At 40.8% G+C, this 24,002-nt stretch overlaps 2 protein-coding genes across 10 annotated transcripts; both read right to left on the reverse strand.

Moving 5' to 3' along the window:
* Nucleotides 1-3,140: 3,140 nt before the first annotated feature.
* LOC100838807 lies at nucleotides 3,141-7,547 on the reverse strand. 6 transcript variants are annotated; one of them, XM_024462545.1, is made up of 9 exons: nucleotides 7,326-7,544; nucleotides 6,668-6,775; nucleotides 6,250-6,393; nucleotides 5,955-6,086; nucleotides 5,759-5,875; nucleotides 5,029-5,134; nucleotides 4,889-4,946; nucleotides 4,510-4,768; nucleotides 3,141-4,476 (listed from the first exon to the last, which is right to left on the reverse strand). In XM_024462545.1, the coding sequence occupies exons 1-9, from the start codon at nucleotides 7,444-7,446 to the stop codon at nucleotides 3,950-3,952; spliced, it is 1,572 nt and encodes a 523-aa protein (XP_024318313.1). In that variant the 5' UTR covers nucleotides 7,447-7,544; the 3' UTR covers nucleotides 3,141-3,949. The 6 variants fall into 6 exon arrangements, with proteins under 6 accessions (XP_024318313.1, XP_024318312.1, XP_024318311.1 ...); XM_024462544.1 differs by having other exon boundaries at nucleotides 3,141-4,765; nucleotides 7,326-7,546; XM_024462543.1 differs by having other exon boundaries at nucleotides 3,141-4,768.
* A 1,939-nt stretch (nucleotides 7,548-9,486) lies between these two features.
* LOC100829320 (CLIP-associated protein) lies at nucleotides 9,487-23,308 on the reverse strand. Of its 4 annotated transcripts, none has more exons than XM_024461198.1 (21): nucleotides 22,815-23,305; nucleotides 21,223-21,378; nucleotides 21,052-21,114; nucleotides 20,366-20,434; nucleotides 20,108-20,270; nucleotides 18,980-19,132; nucleotides 18,212-18,309; nucleotides 16,771-16,845; nucleotides 16,616-16,684; nucleotides 16,448-16,533; nucleotides 16,257-16,374; nucleotides 16,031-16,129; nucleotides 14,658-15,012; nucleotides 12,721-14,510; nucleotides 12,497-12,595; nucleotides 11,758-11,862; nucleotides 11,602-11,676; nucleotides 11,462-11,530; nucleotides 11,308-11,376; nucleotides 10,527-10,628; nucleotides 9,487-9,947 (listed from the first exon to the last, which is right to left on the reverse strand). In XM_024461198.1, exons 1-21 carry the CDS (start codon nucleotides 23,148-23,150, stop codon nucleotides 9,789-9,791), a joined length of 4,308 nt encoding a protein of 1,435 aa, XP_024316966.1. In that variant the 5' UTR covers nucleotides 23,151-23,305; the 3' UTR covers nucleotides 9,487-9,788. The 4 variants fall into 4 exon arrangements, 3 of the variants coding, with proteins under 3 accessions (XP_024316966.1, XP_003575363.1, XP_024316967.1); XM_003575315.4 differs by having other exon boundaries at nucleotides 18,980-19,141; XR_002964865.1 differs by lacking the exons at nucleotides 9,487-9,947; nucleotides 10,527-10,628; nucleotides 11,308-11,376 and having other exon boundaries at nucleotides 11,464-11,530; nucleotides 11,758-11,800; nucleotides 18,980-19,141; nucleotides 22,815-23,306.
* Nucleotides 23,309-24,002: the final 694 nt, after the last annotated feature.

Genomic DNA, 24,002 nt, shown 5'->3' on the forward strand with positions numbered 1-24,002 from the left:
GCAAGCTTTAGCAGCAAACGTCAATATGCTGTACCTGCGCGCGCGAACGTTGCGTACGATCGTTCCGCTACGCGACGGCCCCGGCCGATGGGATGAAAACTGCCGTTCTTGGTCGCCACTTTTGCCAGTCTCACGTGCCGAGCTTAAGCACCGTAGGCTGGGCGTGGGATTCCCTTTCTCTGTCAGCGAGCACAGCGCATGCAGCAGCTAGCGGCAGGGGCCTTTGCCCGGCTGGCTCGATCGGCCCTTTCGGGACTAGAACATGAGGACTCAAAATCGCAAAGTTTTAGCTGTCAGCTGTCTACATGATCGCTTGCATCGGAATGTCAGATACACACACATACATAGCCTGTCTTCGTGTATATGCGCAGGCGAGCAAAGCAGGCGGGACCAGGGCTGTAGGAGAGCCAGCCGTTATCTGACAATCTCAGGGTACTACTATACGCGTGCACAGGAGAAATGGCTGTTCCGTGTTATGCAGCCAGTTAAACTGTACACTTAACTTTGCATGGTCGCATGCACGCACATGCAGCTGCCGTTTATTTTCTCATTGGTAGCAACCGCATGCCGCGATTTAACTACCGCCCGTGACAAGGTCGACGCTGGGAATATGCTGATGGTGATGGGACAGGAGACGCTGCCCCCATGCATGCAACCCATTTTTTTATGGAAGCCGCGCGCTCCAACGCAACTTCATACTCGCTTCGATTTCAAGATAATGGTAGCGGTACGACGACTTTCGCAACGAGTCGATCATGGAAGTTGGTGAGAATATTTTGTAGGTTGCTGCATTTCCCTATACATTGTGTGGGCAAATACCCAAAGTATTGCACAGTAGTGTACTTTACTACTGCTGTTTGGGCCATGGAAGTTTGCGACTTTGTTTACGAGTAGCCTTGAAGCGTGCCCTGCCCATCACCAAAGATTTACGGGGGTTATCCTTGCAAAAAGAGCACGGAATCCAAAAATATGTTTGCGTGTTATTCTCTCGGGAAATTGCTATAGATCTGTACTATCAGCAGCATGTTTGTTGCACAAGTATCATGTCGGTATTGATTAGGAGTATTAGATTCCAATACGCCTTCCAGTGATTTCAAGTTTTAAACCAGCATCTAGTAAGTAAATGCAGGGAGCAAACGATGGAACAGATTGCGCGATGAGCACCAAACGAGCTAATGCCCAATTTTTAAAATAAGCTGACAGTTTTGCTATATCAATTGTCCGATTTTTAGATAGGGATAACTCAATTGCTCAGCTGTTGGATCTGAATTGTGTTTTAAGATTTGAAATGAATGAGGGATGGGTTGAGTTTAGATGGCGTCCAAATCCAATGGTACTGATAAGTCGATTGAGATTTAAACTTTTTGTTTAAAAATTAGGCGGTTGAAAAATAGACACACACATAAACTAAAGATACACAATCTCTGGCGGAGTAATTAAGCAGGAAATTTTGACCCGGTTTTACGACAAATTAAAATCATATCTAGAAACATCGAGAGCGGCCCCTTGTCCGGCCAGGCGGACCAATCGACCAGGCCGACGAACTTGCTACACTTGCAGTACGAGTCCATCATATTTCTTAATTTTCCCTATTTATAAAAAGGTAGAGTCTATTTCATCCGATTGAGATTTTCTAATCATTTGTACTTGTATAATTTTTTGTACAATTTTAATTGAATCAGACAGTTGTTAGCATAGACTTAAAAATAGTTATTTCTCATTCCTCATATAAATAGCAAAACCGTTATAAAGTGTTGGATGCCTCTTCGTAGCCGACATAAGCCAATTCCAAGTGGAAGCGCCTTGAATTTCCACTTTATCAACGGGAGAGCGTTGGGACCTTTCTCTACATCCATGCATGGTCCGGAACCTTATCCGGTTATCCCCAATAATGATCCATCTCCCGCGGTAGAAATTAGCAGTTTCGCACCGCGAGCCACGGTGCGCTCGGTGGGCGCGTCCTGCCGTTTTCAAGCGTGGTCACTGCTTTTTTTTTTCTTTTTTTGAAAGGGCATCCACTGTTATCCATCATACGCAGCACAAGTCTGGGGGAAGAAAATGCTGTAAAAAAAAGGCTGGGGGAAGAAAACGACGAGTGCAAACCTTTTTTTTTTTGCAGCGAGTATGCATGTGCCACGTACAGCCCACATGGTAGACTAAGTTGACGCGCGGATGATGAATGCCTTAATGCAAGGTGAAAAGTTGCTCAAAATGCTCAGTGTTCTTAGTTGCATCGATCCGATATATACTCCTAACTACGGAGTACACTCAAAATGATGCGAGGAATGATCTTCACGAGGATATAGACTCCAACGGAAGCCGTGCATCTGTTTTCTTCCAAGAAAGAAGAACCTCTTCTAGAAAGGAGCACGAGGTTTTGAACTTTGAACCCCGTGTTATCTCAAACCACGACCGCCTGCTCTAGCGCTGTGGGCTGTGGCACCCGAGCAGGCAAGCGGGCACCGGCAACCCCTCGAGGTATCATTATTGTGCCAAAGATGCCACGGAAACTCACAATCATGTCCAGAGCTGCTTTTCCAAACGACAGATTCTTGGTTAGATAGCTCATGATGTAAAACGGTTCTTGACTCGTTCGTACCGACTTTATGCTCTGGGGTTTACCTTACGCCTACGCCAGAACGTTTCTTTTCATATCAGGGCAAACAAATGAGCTGAAAAGAAAAATCCGTGCCCTATAGGAGTAGCAAAAGTAGTACGTTTTGGTCGGGCAGATGCTTCCAAGAAAAGCGTGATTTCAGCTGTGCAGAGAATATGTAGCTTCGTACTGTGAGAACTGAGAAGGTACTGTACAGTATGTACCTCTCTATCACATTGCCTTGTAATTTCATGAAAGAAAAGCTGCATGTTCATCAGAGGTGAAAAGATGCAGTCAAAAAACTTGGGAAATTGATCAGCACACTTTGAAAGTGTTTTGACCGTCCAGTTGTCGGTTTACTTTATCCATGGAGCCATACACTACGGGGTACATACACGAACGTCAGGCCCTCTTTGTTCAATCAATGGCAAGACTGACACCACACTTTTCGACAAAAAAGAAGAGCATGAAATGGCCAGATCTTTTTTACAGATCATCTCTCCTTGAGCTCCCTTGTTTTCACATTATTTCTCCTATTTCAACATTCAACAACAAACAGATAGGTGAATCTACATACATATTGTGGCAATATTTACAATTAACTCCATACAGCAGTTCAAGCAGTTATGATTGTATCAGTGATATAAAACAACTAGCTTACAGCCATACACAGTACATGGACTTAGGCCAGCCTCTTCTAAACTGGGGTGAACAGCAATGAATAGATCTAAGTCATAACTCCACCTGTATATTACAGCCTTACACAGTACATGGACTCCGCCTAGCTATGCCTAAATTTAGGTCAAAGTTGCATCAATCGAAATGCATCATCCACTAACAGGTCAATCTGGACCCGCAACAAATAACACTTCCAAGGAATACTGGGCATGGAGCTACCACATTACGCCATCCAGAGACAACATGGGAGTCTCCCTGATGCTATCCATAGTAGAGCAAGAACTGAAGAGAGCGAGATCAGAAGTACCAAACAAACGGTTCTTGGGGTTGCCTTTGGCTAGTGTTATATTTTGGTCATCTTCAAAATCATTGCAAATACTTCCATTCGACGTGAGACCAAAGATAGCCCCCAAACTACCACCATGAGATTGGACGTGATGCACTGAAGACCACAATTCTTGGGAAAAATCACACAAACTTTCCCAGTCTTGCTTACAAGGATGCTCTGAATATGAAGACAGGGAATTCAGGCATGTGTCATTTGCATCCACAGGGAAAATGCTGTTACTGTCCTTTGAATCATGATGATGATCAAGAATTCCAGATGTGTACTTGGAAAAGCTTGAAGCAGTGAATTTCACAGGTAACTGATCCAATCCATGCAGACGCCCAATATCAGAAATCAAACAATTCTGCCTCTGACGAATATTTCTCCTCCGTTTCAGCAAAACAGGACATACGGACAGCAGAGTCAGAAAAGCTCTTTGGGCGCAGCTCAGAAGGATAATCTGAAGTTGAACATATAGAATTCAGGCAACTCCTGTTTGTATCCAACAGAATGTTGTTTCTATCACTTACATGGAAGTTGTAAGTGTCACTAAAACTATTGTGATCAAGAATTCCATCTTTGGGGCCCAAAAAGCTTGAAGAAGTGCATTTTGCATGTAACTGGCCAAACCTAGATAGAAGTCCAGCGTCAGAATTATCAAACAATCCTGCCTCAACTGAGTCTCCCCCCTCCAATCGAACTGACCTAGAAGTACAACGCTCTAGAGAGCTGCAAAGCTCAGGTTGCCAGAAAGTATTAGATACCTCATGTGGTACCAAAGACTGCTCCACAGTCTGACAGGGTAAGAACATTCTATCTGGAATTGATTCTGCGAATGTTTCTGATAACATAGGATCCCATCCATGATGATCATATGACCCAGTTCGAATAATACAGCCCAACTCATTAGCTGAAATTGGTTTGACTCTGCTGTGTGGTTGGACATCTTCTAGCAACCAGTTGGAAACTTGGTTGTGAACAGTTTGTCTTTTCATATCAAAACTTGCGAGATCTATAGTATGTGCTGATCGTACTGGCATGCAGTCATGTGCTTCATTATCCCCACAAGGTAAGCCATTTCTCCAATCAAGAAAACTTGGAAGATCCTGATGGGCAGGAGTATTTCTGCAAACCATGTTCCTCTTTCTCATGGGGTCTTTCTGCTGCTGCAGTGCATTAGGTAACTATCAGAAATAAAACTGGTAACTTGTGAATACAACTAACTTTGAATAGGGATAATACAGTACGTACAAATCTTCAAATTATAGAGGATCAGCAAAGAATACCTTTCTTATTATGTTGTCGGCGCCTAATCTTTGCAGGATGTCAGCAAAAAATTCTGATCTGAGAAAATTAATTCATCACACCAGCAATGTTAGATTACATGAAATATAAACTAATGGAATTCTTCAATATATAACACAACCTTCTTTGGAACAACTCACAACTTTCCATTGACACTGTTTTTGCAGCTAGCTTTAATAATATCCTTCTCTTATCTGAAAACATCCGTCCACTCCCATGTTCTATGTCTGTTAGTTTACCACGGTAGAAAATTTTTGTCATTAGCATCCCAGTCAGCCAGATGAATGAATGACATGTAAATTGCTATACACTGCTAACAACATATATCTCAGAAGTACAACCTTACAAAAGCTTTAGGAATTCGAGAAGTATTCAGAATCTAGACGGGATTATTCATCATCTCAGGAAGCCAACCTATCTACAGCAGTAAATGTGCTTGTATCAGCCAACCATTGCAGCACACATATCTGCTTTGGATTGTTGGCATGATATCATCATATCCCAATTTAGAGGTTCCAATCTATTGTCCTCTCCCAACCATGGTAAATAAAGCTTCAACTACCACAGACACCATGATAGTAGAATGTATGTGATATGTCATATGACTGGACAATTTCCATGAAGATTAACTGCTGCACATAGCAAAACTTTCGGCAGTATCTAGTACTCCCTCCGTCCCATAATTCTTCTCGAAATATTACATGTATCTAGACGCTTTTTAGGAATAGATACATCCATTTTTGGGCAAATTTGAGACAAGAATTATGGGACGGAGGAAGTATTTCTTTTGAGAACACAGCAATAAAGTATGATTACACTGTATTTGTATTGAGTGATGAGCATGTGCTCACCAGTATTTCTTGAAATCCCTGCAAGTTCAAATGGTGTCTTGATCATGGGTGTGAAAACCTGAACAGTTGGCAGGGAATCACATGGTTTTAACTGAGGTGTATCATGATTGTCATATTCTGCAGAGAAGAGGATCAATAGTTAGAAGACTCTAAAGATTCGCCATTCGTGATTAAAGGGGAGGCCACAGTATCAGACCAGAATGCGAGGCTTGCACTTTCACTTGCTCATCAGAGATTTTGTTATTCGCGGGTGTTGCAGGGGCCTCAACGGAACACAGAGTAACCTTGTGGACAGGAAACTTCTTGTGCGATGTCACATTATGTGATTCTACAAGACACATCAAGAATACAAGAAGTTCATAAGAAATTAAGAATGATCAATTGCAGCTTCCATTAATGTTTGAAGTAAGGAAGCAAAGAGAATAGGATTATAGGACCACAAATGAATGAACGTGATCTACAGCCTGAGTACTTCCATTAATGTTACAAACCTATTCGATTGCCCTCTTTTTGCTTGTATATGTCTGGCACAATATTTTGATGAGGCTGTCTGAAGGAACGTGATCTACAGCCTGACTGCTCCCACAATTTCTTGAAGAATTTGAATTCAGTAGTTTTCGCATCAGAACCTGCATCTGCATAGGAAGTGCCCAGATAGGATAATGATACAATAACACATAGAAAGCCATGTTACATGGCTTCATCAATCTAACAGCTACTATACAAAAACCCTTTTGAATATTTTGAACCCTTGATTAGGAATTTAAATAAGCAGCTAAGTTGGTACATAAGAAAAACATTATTTTGAAAAGATTAAAGAAACTTACTGCATTGTAAAGCCCAAAGGGGGGGATTATGTAAATTTAGTACAGTTTGAAAAGAGAGGAGTTACAGTGAGAATACACGCACCTTGGGCCTTAGTTTTCTCAGCTCTGCTTGTGTTAGAATCCTGTCTCGCATATTCACGATGACTACCAGCTTTGCTCTCAAACCGAACCTTTTTTATTGGCCTTCCATCTGCCATTATGTGCTCAATAATTCAGTGATGACATCAAAGCAAGAAAATGCAGAATGATTTCCAGGATACCAAACTTTCACTGAAGAAAGGCTGCAATAGAACACGATGGAATTTGAGAGTAAATTTTAGATTAACCAATAGCCAAACCTCTAAACACGATTTCCAAAGAAGAAGCAAAATCCTAAAATACAACATAAATCGCACATACCATTTTCAAGAAAAACATGCAAGAAAAGATGGAAACATCAACACGTAGGCAAGGATCGTAAGCACACATCCATAAACTAAGAGCAAATCCTACTAAATGGAGACCAAAATGATCCCAACTTCCCCAAAAATGCCATGACCTTTTCTGTTACTCTCCCGAAGAAAAGCCAGGATCACAAATAATTAGAATCGTACACCCCCCAATCCCACGCAACCCCAACTCAACCCACAAGATGGGAACTTCTGTTCCGATCTTTCCGCAAGAACTCTATCTACCTAGAGAGGGATATACCTAAATTCAAAGCAAGAAGCGCGAAGGCGGTGCAGGTGGGCGAGACGGACCTGGGGAGGAGGGATCTGGGCGAGGCCTCGACGCCGGCGGGGGCTGAAAGGCCGTGCCTCGTGGTGGTCGTGGTGGCTTAAGAGGGCCGCTGCTAGGGTTCTTACGCTGGGGGCGATCCATCGCTCACGCCGCCAGGGTCGGTGCGCGCGCCAAAACACGAGCGTGGGAGGGGAAGTCTGAAGGTAGCAGAGCCAGGCAGGAGAACCGAAGGCGCAGGCAGATCCAGGCAGGATTGGGAAGAAGAAGCCCAACGGGCCCAACATCAACAGGCAGGGTCAGCGATTGGTTTCATACACCAAAGCTGTTGCTTTCCGGCCTGCTAAGATGAGGTCCTTTTTTTTAGCAGGAAAGAGTAAAAAGAGAAGGAGAAAGTTAAGATGAGGTCTTTATGTTGAAAAGAGTCAGTACCATGTTTAAGCTGGGGAACAGACTAGAAGGGCTAACCTTAACAACAATTTCAGAATTTGTGAATTGTGAGATAGATCACCACGTTTGCCACGTGGTACAACAATTTCAGACTTTGCTTCAGTAAGTAATCATCTATCAGGTTCTGGGATATGTGAATCAATATCAAATTTTGAACTTTTTATAATGGAGATGGAAGGAGGCTCACCTGGACCTTTCTATGTTCCTGACAATGAATGGAAACAACAGCATATAGTTAAATACATGTTGTGCATTGTCTGTTCCTGAACAATATAAAAGAAAGCAATACTATATGCTGGACACCTAAATATGACACATAGAGAAAAACCACATACAACTCCATGTACATATGCACTTATAGTAGTTTACCGCAACTTCTGAAACTTTTTTCTAAAAACCACAACTTTTGTGATAATTATACATGAAACATTTAAACTACTCGTCTAGTGGTGCATTATGAGAATGTTGGGGCGGATGTACGTGGGAGCACAGATGGGGGCATGCAGAAGGCCCATCAATTAAGAAATCCAATTAATTACAAATTAATCTCACCATTTTGCACATTAGTTTCACATCAGAAAGTTTGGACAATTTTTCTCATAAATAATATTCATATGTGCATAAAACTGAGTGTTGTGAACGATATTCTAATTCAGGATTTTATTATCAAGATACATGTGATTCAATAGGTATTTATTCCAATTTGTACCGACACAAGTCCGTCTTTGTACCCCGACACTATTTGCTCTGACTCTAAATCCAAATATGTAACAAAAGGAATGGGGTGATCAATTCTATAACTGCCGCAGTTGTGTGGACGATTTGGAAACATCGTAATGATTTGTTAATTGCTCGACATATTTGGTTAAATATTCAGGTACTATGGAAGAGATTATTGTGCTTGTTGAAGCACTGGCAACCGCTGTGTCCGAAGAGGAACATTCTGATTTGGCACAGGTGCCTGCTGCTTCTGGAGAACAAGGCCATGGAGGTACCCCGGCTGCGATAAGAAAGAAACGTCGCATGATGCTTGCTGGCCCGGGGACCCCTCGGGTGACTGAGCAGAAACCTCTGAAGCTGTTTTGAAGGACGCTGAAGATATGATCATCAGGATGATTAGATCCCTCGCCTTTGTCTGGGAAACTGCTGTGGCTTATGTCTGTAATAACTGTTTGTTTTGTTCGTTTTTGGCGCCTGTTTGGTGCGTTGCGTGTTCTGTAAACTGAACCTAACAGATGATGTTTCGTTTCTGCTGAAATGGAACTGGGCAAAAAGACTTTTATCTAAAAAACATGAAAATGAAAGCAAATGCTACAACTTACTCTCTCCTTTTCAGTTTATAAGCCTTATCGCAAAAATCTCTACTTTTTAGTACGTAAAAGTCTATTTGTCTTGAGAACAAGCTAACTATGGCTCCAATGAACCAATAGTTGAAAAGGACTATGTGTGCATATACACTTCTTTAATGATTAGTCTAGTAGTAGTAGCTAAGTTGGCACTCCTTAGTGTCAATTAGGAGATAGACCTTACAATCTGAAAGGAAGTGAGTATATGACATTTGACCGTATTCACTCCAATTTCACCCCTATGGTAGTCCTCGGCATGCAGCTGCGAGATCGAATTAGCACGCATGAAAGTTGCAGCTAAACTCAAGTTCAACCGTAAAATGTTTCAAGCTACATATGGTACGCAAATCACATGGCGATATAACAAAACATCGTAGACTGCTAAATATTTCATAATTGATGTTGACTATTGACATATTTGTCCGCAAGAGCCAAAATAGAAAAATGGGAAAGAAAACGGTCATGAAGCTGCATTGTCTGTTCTCTTTGTACAACGTCAGAATTTGGTGCAAAGGCTTGCCACATATCCACATCACACAAGAAAATAGACACCACAAGGAACGCTTATCACACAAGAAAAGCCATCAGCTAAATACATGAGCGACATCTGTATGTTCTATACAAATGCACAAATGAATGAAATCCCAGCCCATCCGAACAAATACCCATATGGTACACAGACGATAAGATTTATTGGTTAGCTTCGATCGGTGCACCAGACCTTGCCTGAGATATTCGATTCGCATAGATTGTAACAAGCCGCAACTGTGTGCTACTGAGCCCCTCCAAGTATGGTGCAAATGCTTTCCCTAGCATGATGTAGATATCTACCAAGCAGAATACAACAGTCTGAAAGGAAGTGGAAGGGATATCAGATGTGGAACATTAGAGATGTTTATTAAATCGAAGTCAAAATATTGACATAGATAATCCAGATGACAATGTCACCCAGCAAATGTGGGGTCAAGCATGATTAATGTGCACTAACAATGACTGAAAAATGAACATGGTTCACCAGAAATTCAAGAGAGACCATGCACTAAAGCTTCCAAGTGCTAACCACGCTTCGTATTGAGATATCTATAAAGAAGTATAATTGCAATAGGCATGAAGAATTATTCTAAAAATAATGCTGGTTACTATCCCCGAAGAGTGCCAGTAGCCAGAAGGGTTGTCGTATTTCCTGGGTGGGGAAATTTCAGAAGAAAAAAAATTCTAACACATCTTGTACCAATTTAATATAGGGCGAAGCTCTAAATCAAAGAGATCCATAGGTTAGCAGATACGAAGTAAAAACAGATCCGGGACATGCTTATTTCAGTTGTGTCAATACAAAACTCGAACGGTAAACTAAACTAAACAGATCAGTTGAGGAACTAGCACTGCCTATAAAAACGGTAAGGTCATTCATAAGAACAAGTAAATCACCTTGCGAATATCAGGACTTTGGTTACTGAAAGCATCAAAAAGTGCTGGTAAAAAGGAAGGCAGTTGAGTCACCAACTCGTCATGTGAAAGCCGCCCAACAAGCTGCAACATTGCCAGGAGAATACCAACAGTTAAACCATTACTCAGGATATATTGCTATAGTTAACCAGAATAGTGGACAACTCTACGAACTAATAGTAATCAAACTCTTGCCAGTCGATTCTTCCCATGTAGAACATTTAATTTCCCTCGATATCTAGCGATGCTGCTTACATAGAACATTTATTTGATCGCTGATGTACACGGGTTATCAGATCCATAGTTATCAAGCCAAGGAGGCAGGGAACATGGGCCTGGTGACTACAGACGCACAATCCAGGGAAACACTAGATGAACCTGAACCATCAGCCCTCAGATCAATAGTCATCAAGGTATGATGGAGTGGATGACCCAGAACCATTCCATTAGCTCATGAAAACTTTACATAGAGAACTTGGCAAATGATTCTTCAAATAAAAAAATTGTTTTATTTAAAGGTTACATGGTGCCAATAGTAGCTTGCAGCTCATAACATAGTCAAACACAGACCATGGAATCAGGGTTAGAGACACAAACAAGTAACAGTAATATGTATTAAATCCGGGTTGTTGATAATTCACATGACAATATGCCACATAAAATGAGTTGATTATTCCTTGCCTGATCTGATATATTCATCTAATTACATATAAAGCTAATACTGTACTATTTAAAATTAGCGTGAAACTAAAAACTAAGATACCTTTGTCAAACAGTTGATACACATGATAAGTGTCTTCTCGTCGTCACTGACTAGCAAGGGCACAATAACCTGCAGCACAAACAAACAAAATTGTGCTCAGTAGTATAAGTTGCTAGCTACAACAACCACAAGAAGATTAAAGCACTGGACATACATCAAGGCATCTAAAAGGATCGTATTTTGCCAACACAACATTTAAGTATTGGTTTGCTTCATTTGAAATCTGCATCAGCAGTAAAAAAATATTAGCACAGCATAAACAAAAGATAACAGCTTAAATGAAAGAAAATATACCTTTGCCACAACATCTTTGGTGACATGCAGTATCTTTTCAAGGACAATCTCTACGGATTCTTCCATAGGATCTTTCTGAGAAAATAATTGACAATATTAATCATCAAGCTACCAGCATGATTACCTACTTAAGTGCACTATACATGAATACAAAACCTGATTGTGGAGCATCTCAGCAACTAGCGATAGAGAAAGCTCCCTGAGAGAAGAATCAGAGTCATCCAACACCTCAAGGACAGTTGTTAAAATCTGATTGAAATACTATTTATAAAGAAAAGGGGACAGGTATTAGAATATAAATATGAAATATAACATATAGAAATACTCCGTCCCTAAGTTCTTGTCGTGATTTTAGTTAAAATTTGCACTAAAGCCACGATACGAATTTAGGAACAGAGGGAGTAACAAGAAGTGACATATTAGACACAGGAACGTGTAGTAACTGTTTAGATAGAATCCAAATGTCACTTTTCTCTGTTGTTGAGATGGTGAAGTATTCATCATTTACAGAAACCATGTCATCAAGAGTAGAAAATCGAGCAGGCGGATTGCACCAGAAAGAAGGTATTTAAAAAAAATAACAATAGGAGACAGAGTACTCTATTAGTCTAATGAAAGTGAATGATGAGTCACCATATTCAAATCAGATAAAAAGGAAGATGATGCATTCTCAAGCGTACTGCATTTCTCTCCCTCCCACCTGGCATACTCTCCAGAAATCCTTTATTCTCTTACCAGTCAGATGGCAGATCGAAAAAAAGTTAAGATTGAATGAACTCAAATGCACAATGAAATACTTTGTTAAGCTCAATTATAAACACACAAAAAGAAAGCAGTAAGAATATCAATGGTTCTAGTCAAAAATAAAATGGAAATTTCAAATGAATTTACAGACCTTTGGCCATATAGAGTTATCATTGTTGGCGGAAGCTTTCACCAACTGATGTAGCGCATCCTGCTTCTCTAAGCATGAAACTTCTCTATCATTACTTATCTAAAAAAGGTAGAAAGCCATATAATCATGACGTTATTTAGGATGATGAGAAGTAAAAGCAACACATAGCATCATTACTATCAGAACCAACAAAGATGAGGGGGGCAAGGACATATCAGAAGTACCAGATGAAGAAGCTGTGGTATGCTGGGGTTGTCAGTTGTGTGCGAGGCAGCCTTCACAGAACTAAGGTCGACAAATTGGTGTATGTCTTGATTGTTCACCCCAACAATCGAAGCAACAGCATTATGTCCATCAGAAACAAGAACATGGCAAAAATCCTGGCGAGGGGTGCCAGTAGAATTTTCATCATCGATGGTGGCATCTGATTTTTCAGGATAATCTGCCCATGAGCGTGCAGCTTCTACAACTGAGCGAGCATTACTCTTTGATTCCCTACTTGCTGTAAGAATTTCAGGTTCGTAGGTAGGTTTGAAACATTGGTCAGCATGGTCAGTGCCAACATCAGAGGTTGTTCGGCCAATGGAGACATTAAGAAATGTTGATTCTTGCACTGCATTCCTCTTCTCCGCTTCATTATCAAGGGAACTTGAAGAAAACCGTCCAAACGGATAGTTCTTCCTTGATGTCAGAGTATAACCATCTTCAGAAGAAGCTCCCAAATCAGGCTGTTCATAAGACTTGGGACGTGAACGTTCTTTCTTGCTTTGCAGGTAGTTTACCAGGTCAACCTCAATGCGAGGAGTATATTGCTTGAGAGCTCGCCTCACAAGGTTTTGTTCTTCAACTGACAAGTTTAAAATGAAATTTAGGACTGCCGCTGAATCAAAATGAGAATAAACTGATATGATTCCTTTGATGGATGTTTCCTTCAACTTTGCATTCTTTTCATGTACTAAAGGTGCTAGTTTTGAAAGCCAGAGCTTAAGAAAACCGCTGTTACTGTAACCCTCAGAGTCTACCTTGTACTTGCTGAATGATTTATTAGCAAACTCAAGAACAGCTAGTTTAGCCTTTGGAGACCTTTGTTCATCCAGCGAACGTACTATTGCAGGTAGCAGTGTGTCGATAGCATATGTTCGTCCGACAACTTCCAGGGTCGAGAAACATGGCTTAGAAACCAATTCCTTTGGATCAATAAGTCTTGAAAAGACATACGGCAAAATTCTTTCAACATAGCTCTCAAATGGCTTCTTGCATGCTGGAATAACATCTGCAAGCGTGGAGAAAGCTGCCTGTGCAACTTTGTGATGAGGGTCATCCAAATAACGGAAAAATAGCTTCATGACCTTTTCAAAGCTCTGAGTAATCTCCTGAATGCCCTTCTGTCCTTGCTGCAACAATGTCTGAACAAAATTAAAAGCTGCAACTCTTGCCACCCAGTCTGAACTTGGACTAAGACCCTCAGAGAGTGCATCATTTAGAGACGCTGGGCCGTCCGTGTATCCAGACATGTCATTAGATGGGATGTGGCCATCATCAAAACTGTGTCTGACACTCGCAGAAGGCCTTGATCCCACTTGCTTTCTAAGAGGCCTCTGGAAGTGTGGAACATTGTGGTTCTGTGAATTTCTATAACTGGCATCCCTATAAGGCATATCAGTGAAGTATTTGTCCATATGCATTTGTGGTGATTGTCTGGTTGGCCTTGACCACGTGTCATTACTCTCACCCGTAATGCTATCATCTTGGGACCTCCCTGTAGATCTTTTCATATAACGCATTGACAAACCTGACATTCTTTCAGATGATAGATTACTCAAATATGGTGACCTCGATCGCTCTTTGGTATCTACCTGAGGCACCGCATCTACCAAACGCGAACCGCCATTTCTTCTGGTAGTTATGCTAGGAAGAGATGAATCCAACAATGCAGAACTCTGCAAAGACATGTGATCCGAAGCAGGTACAGCAAGCGGGATTGAAGGAGCACGAGAGGATGGAGGATCAACTCCTGCACTAGGAGGAAAAGAAAAAGAAATTAAGGATTCTCAAGTACATAGAGATAAGTCATGAAAGGAATAGTAATGAAGACTCGACAACATAAAGAGCATTTTGATGTTCTATGAAAAAAAAAATCGTTAAGCAGCATACAGCATACCAAGATCCAAGCTTGTTGAGCGCACAGCTGAGAAATTTTGCCTGCCTGAGATGCCAACACCTTTCAATAGACTCTCAATGGCTGAAACCTTTTGTTTGCTCGAACTAAGCACACTTTCAATGCTTCTTTCAGTATGTCTACCAGCTGCCTTTGACTGTGACAGAAGAATGCTTGACGAGAGAGACGATTCGGAGGAAATTGCTGCACCCTTGTCCATTGCAACAATAGATGAAGTACTGTATCCGGCCAAATGTGTAGCACTTGCATGAGACGAGGCACGAGAAAGTTGAACACCCTTCTCATGCAATGATGAAGGATACCGCTTGTGCATGCCCCCATCTTCATCATTTATTATCTGCAAATGCTCCCAGTATTAGATCAAACTAACAGAAATCTCGAACAGTAGCATAGCAACCCTTGGAACCACCTAAAGCTCCAGGTGTCGAAGAGCCAACATCGAGGTCTGAACTAACATAAATTGCCATATGTGGGAGCAGGGGAGCGCGCATAGCCACCGAGCTACTAGGGCAGCAGCACAACCAAATTCAGATGTGCCACCCCATCCCTTATGGTTACATAAACCTAGGAGCAGATAGCCATGTATTACATAAACCAAAATTTACACAGTGATCATAATATAGCTAAATAGCACTCCTAACTTATCTCCTCAGTCTTGAACTAATTAGGATAAAACATCCATCAGTACTTGATTTGCACTGCATTCCACAAACTTGCAGACAATTGGCTATTATAGTCAAATCTAGAAATATGGTTGCAAAGTAAACATCAGTCCTCAGGTTCTATACGTACCTTTCTTTAAGAATTATTCAAACATAAAAAAGAAACAGTACAAACAACTCGATCTGCAAAGGGGTAAGCCGCCACCCCCCACCCCCCACCCCACCCCACCCCCCCAGGCATTTGCATTAAGAAGACCTTCTCACGCAGGTCAAGAAACCCCCGAACCCCTGCCCCACCCATACACAGCGGAACCGAAGCCCGTGTGAGACCGGGGGGGCCTTCGGTCTGTGCTTAAGGCATGGGACAGACGAGGAGTTTTTTAACCCCAGCCTGAAATTCACTCCCACGGGGAGTCAAACTCAGGACCTGAGTGTACTAGAGTTGTTCCCTTAACCATTATGCCAAGGGCTCGTTCAAAAAAAAAAGAACAAGATATTATAAAACCCAAAGGCAAGAACTCTGCTTCCATGAGATTCATAAAATAATCTAAATAATGTCCTTAGGTGGAAGATAGTTGCATGGATTTTTAAATCTATAAGAGCTATTGCTTCCTCTCTCTCTTTCGAATCAGCAACACACGAAAGTATGAATATACAATCTGGAAAAGCATGCAGAGAAACAGATCTGCGTACCCTCTGTATTGCAGGATCAAATGACATAAAAAGCCGACGTGAGCGTTCAGGCCATGTCTTTATGAACATCCTATAGCAACTTCTTGCAGTTGCACGAACCTGTATTTGAAATATGACATTACATACATGAAGTAACACAAATACGGACAAGTTTCAGGCTTCAATATTGAACAGTACTTTTGTGATGTTAAATTAAGTCCAGAAACATGGATATTGTTAGTGCTACCTCACTCATTGCATCAGCCACACAGCACTTTATCAGATCTTCATATATATCAGCTGAGCGTTGTACTTCTGGAGCATCTGCCCAATATTCCAAGATTAGTAGTGCATATTCACAACACCTGCAATAGGAGGAAAAGTATGAGCAGCTTTAAAAACCCATGCATGTTAAGACAATGCTAAGTGCACAAGTACCTAGCACGGAGGATTGCACTGCGGTCATTCTTTGCTGTGTCCGCTATAAGAGGAACAAGACGTGAAACCTTGCAATTCCGCAGGATCTGCAAGATATTAAATGTCAGAGAAGGAAATATGTATTTAAAGCTAGTACCATGGTTCAATACAAGAAGGCAGGAACCTCACAGTTTTTACACAGTTGTCTGAAGATTCAGCAATCACAAGCACAGTTATGACAACAAGCTTAAAAAGTGCCTGAGAATTTCATTGATATGTTAGTCCCAATGGTATTAGGCAAGAGTTTCAAAACACTGAAAGTCTGAAACAGCTTCAAGGATTACCGGAATAAATATTTCCGCACATGCTTCGAAGTCACTGAGGAGTTCCTTTGATAGTACATTAAGTAGATGACATGCCTGGGAAAAAAACGAGTCAGCAAGTTTTTTATCACTAAGAAGTTTGTGCTTCCACTGCATATTTAACCAGAAAACGTTCTGACAAAACTTCATAACACCTGCATTTCTTACAAAATGAAACTTCAGACTGAACTGATGTTTTAGTATAGTAGCTATTAACGACAGAAGTGTAAAATTCTTTTTGGGATGTCTTACTGAAACTCTCAAAGGTCATCCAGTGTATCATGCATGTCCAAGATAACTAGATGACAGAATGGACATGCATGAAACCCCCTAATGTCAACAAGACAATAACTAAGCAAACCTGGAAGTTCCAATGCAGCACGTCCATGTATAATATTAAGCATAAGCTGGGAGGTACCTTGGTTCAAACTACAATAAGGTAGGACACTAGCATTAACTCATCTCAGTCCTGGGTAGATGATTCTAAACCTAATTGGAACTGAAATCTTGGTGAATTTGTCTCATGGTCTATGGAACACTGTCACTTACCCTTACTTATGTTGTATTAGTGCTTGGTTGACTATGGAAATTGGAACATTCAGTCCTAATTGTGTTGTAGTAGTTGTGCTTCACTCTTATCATTATCAACTATTTTTATTAATAAATTGTACCACGGGTCCACAAACTTGGGAGGTGGCAGCAAGTGGGTACAAGAATTAGACAAAAATAACTAATTGATGTCACCATTGCATGACTCAGCCACAATGTAGCTGTTCAGTTTCTTTTTTTCCCCTTTTTTTGCAACACTCACCTCTCATCGACTCACATGAGCACATCCAGCCCCCCTTCCACATGCCTTTACAGTTTGCGTCGAAACAACCCTACGCCTTCAACACACCTGGTATCTGATCACATTTATCCCTTGATCTACCACGGGGCTGCAACCAAGCACTAAGATGGCAGCGAACAGGATCAGCAGCACAGTGGAGCAGGGACAGGAAGGTGTTGCTCTCCACAAGGATGCCACCTATATTTTAGGTGGCGGCCAAGGTTGCACGATAATAAGGTGAATCTTCTACACCGATTTGTCATGTTCTTGTACTCAGTTGCACCCACCTCTAAAATTCATACAAGCTCCTATTTATTTTTCGAGTGGATTTTATGCTTGCATGGGTGAGAGCTCATACTATGTCACCCAATGTGCCTTTGGATTTGTGCAGTCACTCCACATTTCACTTGGGTGAGAGAATTTGCACAGATCTCAAGGCACATTGTATCGGTGAGGTAGTATGAGCACTCACTCATAACAGCATAAATGCTTTGCTGCAGATTTTGAGGAAATAGGTCTTTGTGTTGCAACTTGCAAGGAATTAGCATTTACAATTTAGTGGTCAATAAAGATCAACAGGCAAGGAAATAACACCTGCTTTACAATGCTAGACCGTCGATCACAAAGCTGGGAGGACAATGGATGAACTAGCTGCTTCAAGAGCATGAAAAATGATGGATAATCAATTGCACCTGATAAAAGAAGTTTCAAGTAAAATATGCAAAATTGTGTTAGCAAGAAAGGACTTAGTAATAATGAAAATGTATCATTATGTTTGAGGAGTCAACACTATGAAACAATATAGTGTAATATTATGCTAATAAAGGGAAACAACTTCTTTTTACTGTCCCTATATTAATATTCACAGTTAGCTTGTCCCATTCGAATGAAATTATATATAGCCTATATTCTTAACAGTTGGCATCTCCAGGATATGAACTACTGATATTGCATTCTAAATTTCCAATTCATGGGCAGTCAATGGGTCATCATTCATTATGGAACAATGCCATAGGGCAGTTCTGGTGAAACATAGTGCCACATTAAGTTGTTGAAATTGCTTAGGTGTGAGCTTTTACAACTGTGTCATCTAGGTCCTTTAACTTGTCAAGCTCTGACACTTATGCCTGGGAAATTTTTAACTAAGGCACTAACTAGGGGATGGGTGCTCTATTTTATTGTTTTCCTTAGTGTTTTAAAAGGATTATCTACCTCTGGATTGTCCCTCGGTTCATCTTTTACATATTATTGCAAGAGCTTCAAGCCCGGCTGCCCAGGGCAAGTATATTTTCTGAAGAAATCAATTCAACAACGAAACAAAAATGCAGATACAAAAATAGGAGGTGGGAGACAAATATCAACCTCCATATACCAAGGCTTCAATCCTTTGCATTGCGGCAATACGTATAGACCAATCCTTTTCTGGGTTAAGGGCAGCTGCAATCTTTTCTACCTCTCTGACTAACTCTTTCTCTGAATGAACTCTTATGGGTTCCACTGGCCTTTCAGTAATATCTGTATCAGCTGTAAATTGACACAAAATTCAGCAAGACATAGATATGATGAATGTGCTTCGACTGAGACAAAACTTCAGAAATAGTAAGTTATTATAAATCCAGTTTCATCACAACAGCAACTTCTGGCTACTGAAACTTTATTTGCTAAATTATTTTGGAGACAAAAGTTCATACCAAATAGTGGAACAGGAAGCCTCTACCATATATACCAAGCAAAGAAACGATGCCACTGTTTCTAATGGGGGCATAAATATGATAGTACATACTGCTAAAAGGGACAGCTGCATTTAAACACATCGAATGAATGACCTATCAAATTTCAATTGGCACAACACGGAACACGCCAATAATTAACACGTAGAATATTTCAAGCCTAATAGTTTTGGGAAGCAACATGTGATGTCCGCTATAAGTATTTCACTGGATCCACATGTGGCAGAATTCTGAAGTCATGAACAACCTACAATGCATTTTAATGATCATTTTATGTACATGACATGACTACAAAAAGAATGTCATGTGGAACAGAGCACGCAAAGACCGGTAATATGTCTCATTGGATCGGCAGTAATAGATTGGATTGGCAATTTCTGTCTACTATAATAACTCTTCTAGGCAAGTAAACTAAACATTATTAAAAGGGCACGCCTATTAAAAGCAACAAATATTTTTGTTCTTGAATACCAACAATGTAAAAGAAATGGAATGGTAGCGTAGAATCTCAGATCAAGGAACATTAAAATAAAAGACTACAGACTGCAATGAGAGACTAAAATATTGGCAACATCATGGTAATGCTCTAGCAATAATCATCTAGGACTCTAAAGAAACCCCTACAGATACATGCGAAAAGTGCAAATAATTTTTCGTTGTTCTTAGCCATTACTTAAAATCGTGGTATACACCTTTGGTCACATCAAAAATAATATTCAAATAGAATGGATCTTCCAGTAACTCAAAAGGTAAAACTTGCCTCCAAATAATGTGCTTTCCCTTGATGCACTTTTTTTCCTTGGACTGCCTCTTTTGGGATGAGCACTAACAGACCTTTCCATGGCCTTATATTGCATTCTAGCACCATCAGATGAGGGAACCTTTGGTTCTATTTTGTCCAATCTTGAATTTATTTCCTTTAGCTGAAAACATCAGATGAGGAAAGGAATGATAATCATGATGTCAGCATGAGTGCACGACTAACGTTAGTAAAGGACTAGATGCGTTGGTGGATTACCATATAAGAAGGCAGATTATGGCGCTGCAGCTCTTCATGGAACTGAGATCCCATATTTTTGTACATCTCCTGTAGTGAACATAGATTATGCAAATTATTATTAGTATGTGCAGGATATCAGTCACTCACATGCAGAGTAGTCAACATGTGTTATACTATGGCATAAGCCCAAAGAAGAAAAGACTACCATATTCGGTCTGCATTTGACTCCAAGATCCCCCTTATCCATCATCGATTTCATGTATTCACTTTTCATTATTATCCTATCTACCCTATACATAGACCAATGAAGACTATTCCTATACCCCCTTTGCTCAGTCCTAAAACTAGAGAAAGGCAGAACAGAAGAAAAAATTTGTGCGTCCGGCATCTCCCTTGCTTCAACTAGTTCAATGAATTATATGGTTCTAAACTTATGATGCAGAATGGGTGAAATGGAATGAAGCCAGAAGAGAACACACAAATGTACAATGTATGTTTTCTTTAAGTGAATTGGTTTGGTACAAGAAGAAAGCCACTGTACTATACAACCCAGTTAGCATCATAAGGATGCTAGACTAAACGAGAACTTAGGCATGAGAGAAAACCAAAACATGAACAAACAGCCATAGAGGGAGTGTGAGTTGAAGAAATTTTTGCATAAGAAACCGAAAAGTATCAAATTGCAGACGTTAGTAATAAACCACCTGAATACATGAGATTGCAGCATCTCTAACACTTTGGTTTGAATCATTCAGCAACTGCAGGACCTGTGAAATTGAAACAAGACTGGCAGTTAGCATTGACAATTATGAACGAAAATAAAAGGAAGAAGCAGATATTCCATGCTCAGTAAGGAGAAAAACATCCTGACATACAGGTGAAAGAAACACTCGCTGCAGAAGGAGCTCTGTAGAAGCAAAAAGCCCAACTGCCGTTGCAAGAGTGCGCACAAATTCTTCTCGCACCCTCCAGCTCTTATGACTCCAAGCATAACTTCCAGCTCTTTCAACAATGATTGTTGGAGAAGAAACCTGAGATCGTAGAGATAGATCAGTTTAATATGACCCAGAAGATAAGCATAGGGTAAAAAAATATCGATATTAAGATAGGATAATCAACATGATAAATTAGTGATTACAGTGCAACTCAATTGATAATTTTACATGCAAACAAGAGTATGCGCCATAGGGAAATATATGATATATCAAAGCTCACAAGGCAATACCAAGGAGAAGTTTTTGTTCAAAGCACAGATGAAAATATTTTATAATGATGTAATGATAAGGAACAACTTGTTTCAACTTTTCAACAACAGAGGAAAGAAAAAATTTCGCAAGTTCTGCATCAACACATCACCAAAGCGTTTAAAGATTAAAAAAAACACATCACTGCAGTCTGCAATTTCACATGTATCTTTATCTTTGCTCTTAAACTATCAGGAAATTACTGAAATTATCATCCAGTCCATGTAGCATATATATGTATCACGATCTTTTGATTAGTGATTCGCTTGATGTATACTTTGAGATGATTTTTAAAATTTTGCAGATTTAGGGAATGATGATTAAACAACTCATGCAATAAGGAAAACAATTATGTAGCACTGCATGAGCAAAAGAAGAAGCCACGTACAAAAAAAGGAACCAATAGTTTTATTTGCTTCCTCTGTGTGGCTAAAGTCCGACATTTGCATGTAATTTCTTGAATTAAATCACCAAAATCAATATGACGGGCTTCAAATTTTTGAACCAGATCGAGTTGTATTTGAAGGTGTTGAATTCTGGAGCGAGAACCGGCATAATTTGACAACATCCACCTAACCAAATAGAATGTAATGCTCAATGGTTGTGTTGACTAATTATATGGTAAAGTTGCACTTTTTTATTTAATTGCTTTAGTAGTAGTTTATGCACCTCAGACATGTATTTTGCAAGCAGTGTGAAAAAGGGTGATCTAAATTTCTTTGAAGACTGCAAACTCTAGCTTGCTATAGAAGTGTGGTACTGCGGTTGAGCATTTGAAAAGTTGGCTGATATTTTGTTGTAGGTCCATCAATGCTGCTAGATCATACCAGCAACCAAAAGAGTTAGAGTTAAAAGCGTAAGAACTGCTTCCTCATAGCTCAAATCGGGTATTGCATTGGAGTCTAAAACAGGAATTTCTAATTTAAAGTCAATGAATAGCTAATTCCGCTCTAAAACTCACATTTGCAACTGCATCCAATCCAAACACTAACTCTTCACTTCACAGATTCTGCTCTAGCTCAAAATGGCTGACGCCACCAACTCCCGAAGTTCCACCCTCTCTCACCCAGTTCAACACATACATACAAAGTGTGCAATCTCAATACACTGATTATCAGATCTTTGCTCGAGCTATATCTCATCGAACACATACCACCACCAGAACCCAATTCGAAGAGCACGAACGATTCCAAAATACGACAGTGAAGATGGTGACGGCTGACCTCCATGAGGGTGACCAGGAGCTGTCGGGAGGCATCACGAACAGGCTGCTTGCCATCGCCGAGGCGCTCGACGGCCGCAGGGACGAGAGCATTCAGGTGGATCTTAAAGTGGTCGCCGGCGAGCACCGCGGCGGCGGAGAGCGCGTTCAGCCCTCCCTGCGCGACACGGAAGTTGGCATCCTTGGTCAGATCCATGCAGGTGTCAACCAGTGACGTCACCTCCACCGCCGTCAGTCCACGCCTCGCCGCCGCCTCCAGCGCTTCGTGTAGCCGCTCCACTCCGGCAAGACGCTCCTTCGTGTCCTTGGAGCGCGCCGCCTCCAGCGCCGCCTCCATTTCTGCCAGCACCAATGCTTACTCGGACGAAGACCACGGCGACGACGACGAGTAGTGGTAGTTGGGTTTAGGGTTCCCGACGAATTCGGGGAAATGGCAGGGGAGACAACGGTGGGGAGGGGAGTGGTCGGATCTGAGAAAGGAAGGGAAGAGTGTGAGTGTGCCAGAGAGTTGTTCGGGTATTTTTGTGTGCATATAGGTCCCTATTATTTTTGTGATGTTACGCATAGCACCCTGCTGTGCGCGCATCACAAAAATAATTGCACGTATTCTGCACTTTGTACAACGACTAGTTTGTCGCACATTTTACTTATTTATTGAACTGTGAGTTGCGTACAAGTGTACAACTGTGCAAGTCAAGAAAGATGAACGGGAAAATGCAAATTTATGCCTCTCGTATTGTCTGGACGTGGCATTGTCTCTTAGTCCTTCTTGTTAATTTTTAGTCTACATGGCACGTACAAGTTACTCTCTGCGTTACATAAAAATTTGCGAGACGATTATGAGAATCACCTTTTATGTTGCTATATGTACGATTTGTTATGTATGAACTTGTTACGATGCCTCACAAACAAGCAGCGCCACTGCCTGGCCTGGGGTTTTTTAGATAAATCTGGTAAATTATTAGGAATTGTGACAACTTCGTATGGAAAAATTGTACATAAAGCATTTTTGTTAGTTCGGTGTGGTCTAACATCACCTTCGTCCAAGTTACGAAAGTAAAATGGGAAAATGCAGCTTAGAATGACTACGGCTGCACCATTGGGAAGACATGATGCCTAAAACCGTCAATGCCAAATAGATAAGGATTGAAATGATATGAAGAAACATCCCATTTGATCTGGGCCTATG

This window comes from Brachypodium distachyon, chromosome 3 (assembly GCF_000005505.3).
Source record: "Brachypodium distachyon strain Bd21 chromosome 3, Brachypodium_distachyon_v3.0, whole genome shotgun sequence".
Lineage (NCBI taxonomy): Eukaryota > Viridiplantae > Streptophyta > Magnoliopsida > Poales > Poaceae > Brachypodium > Brachypodium distachyon.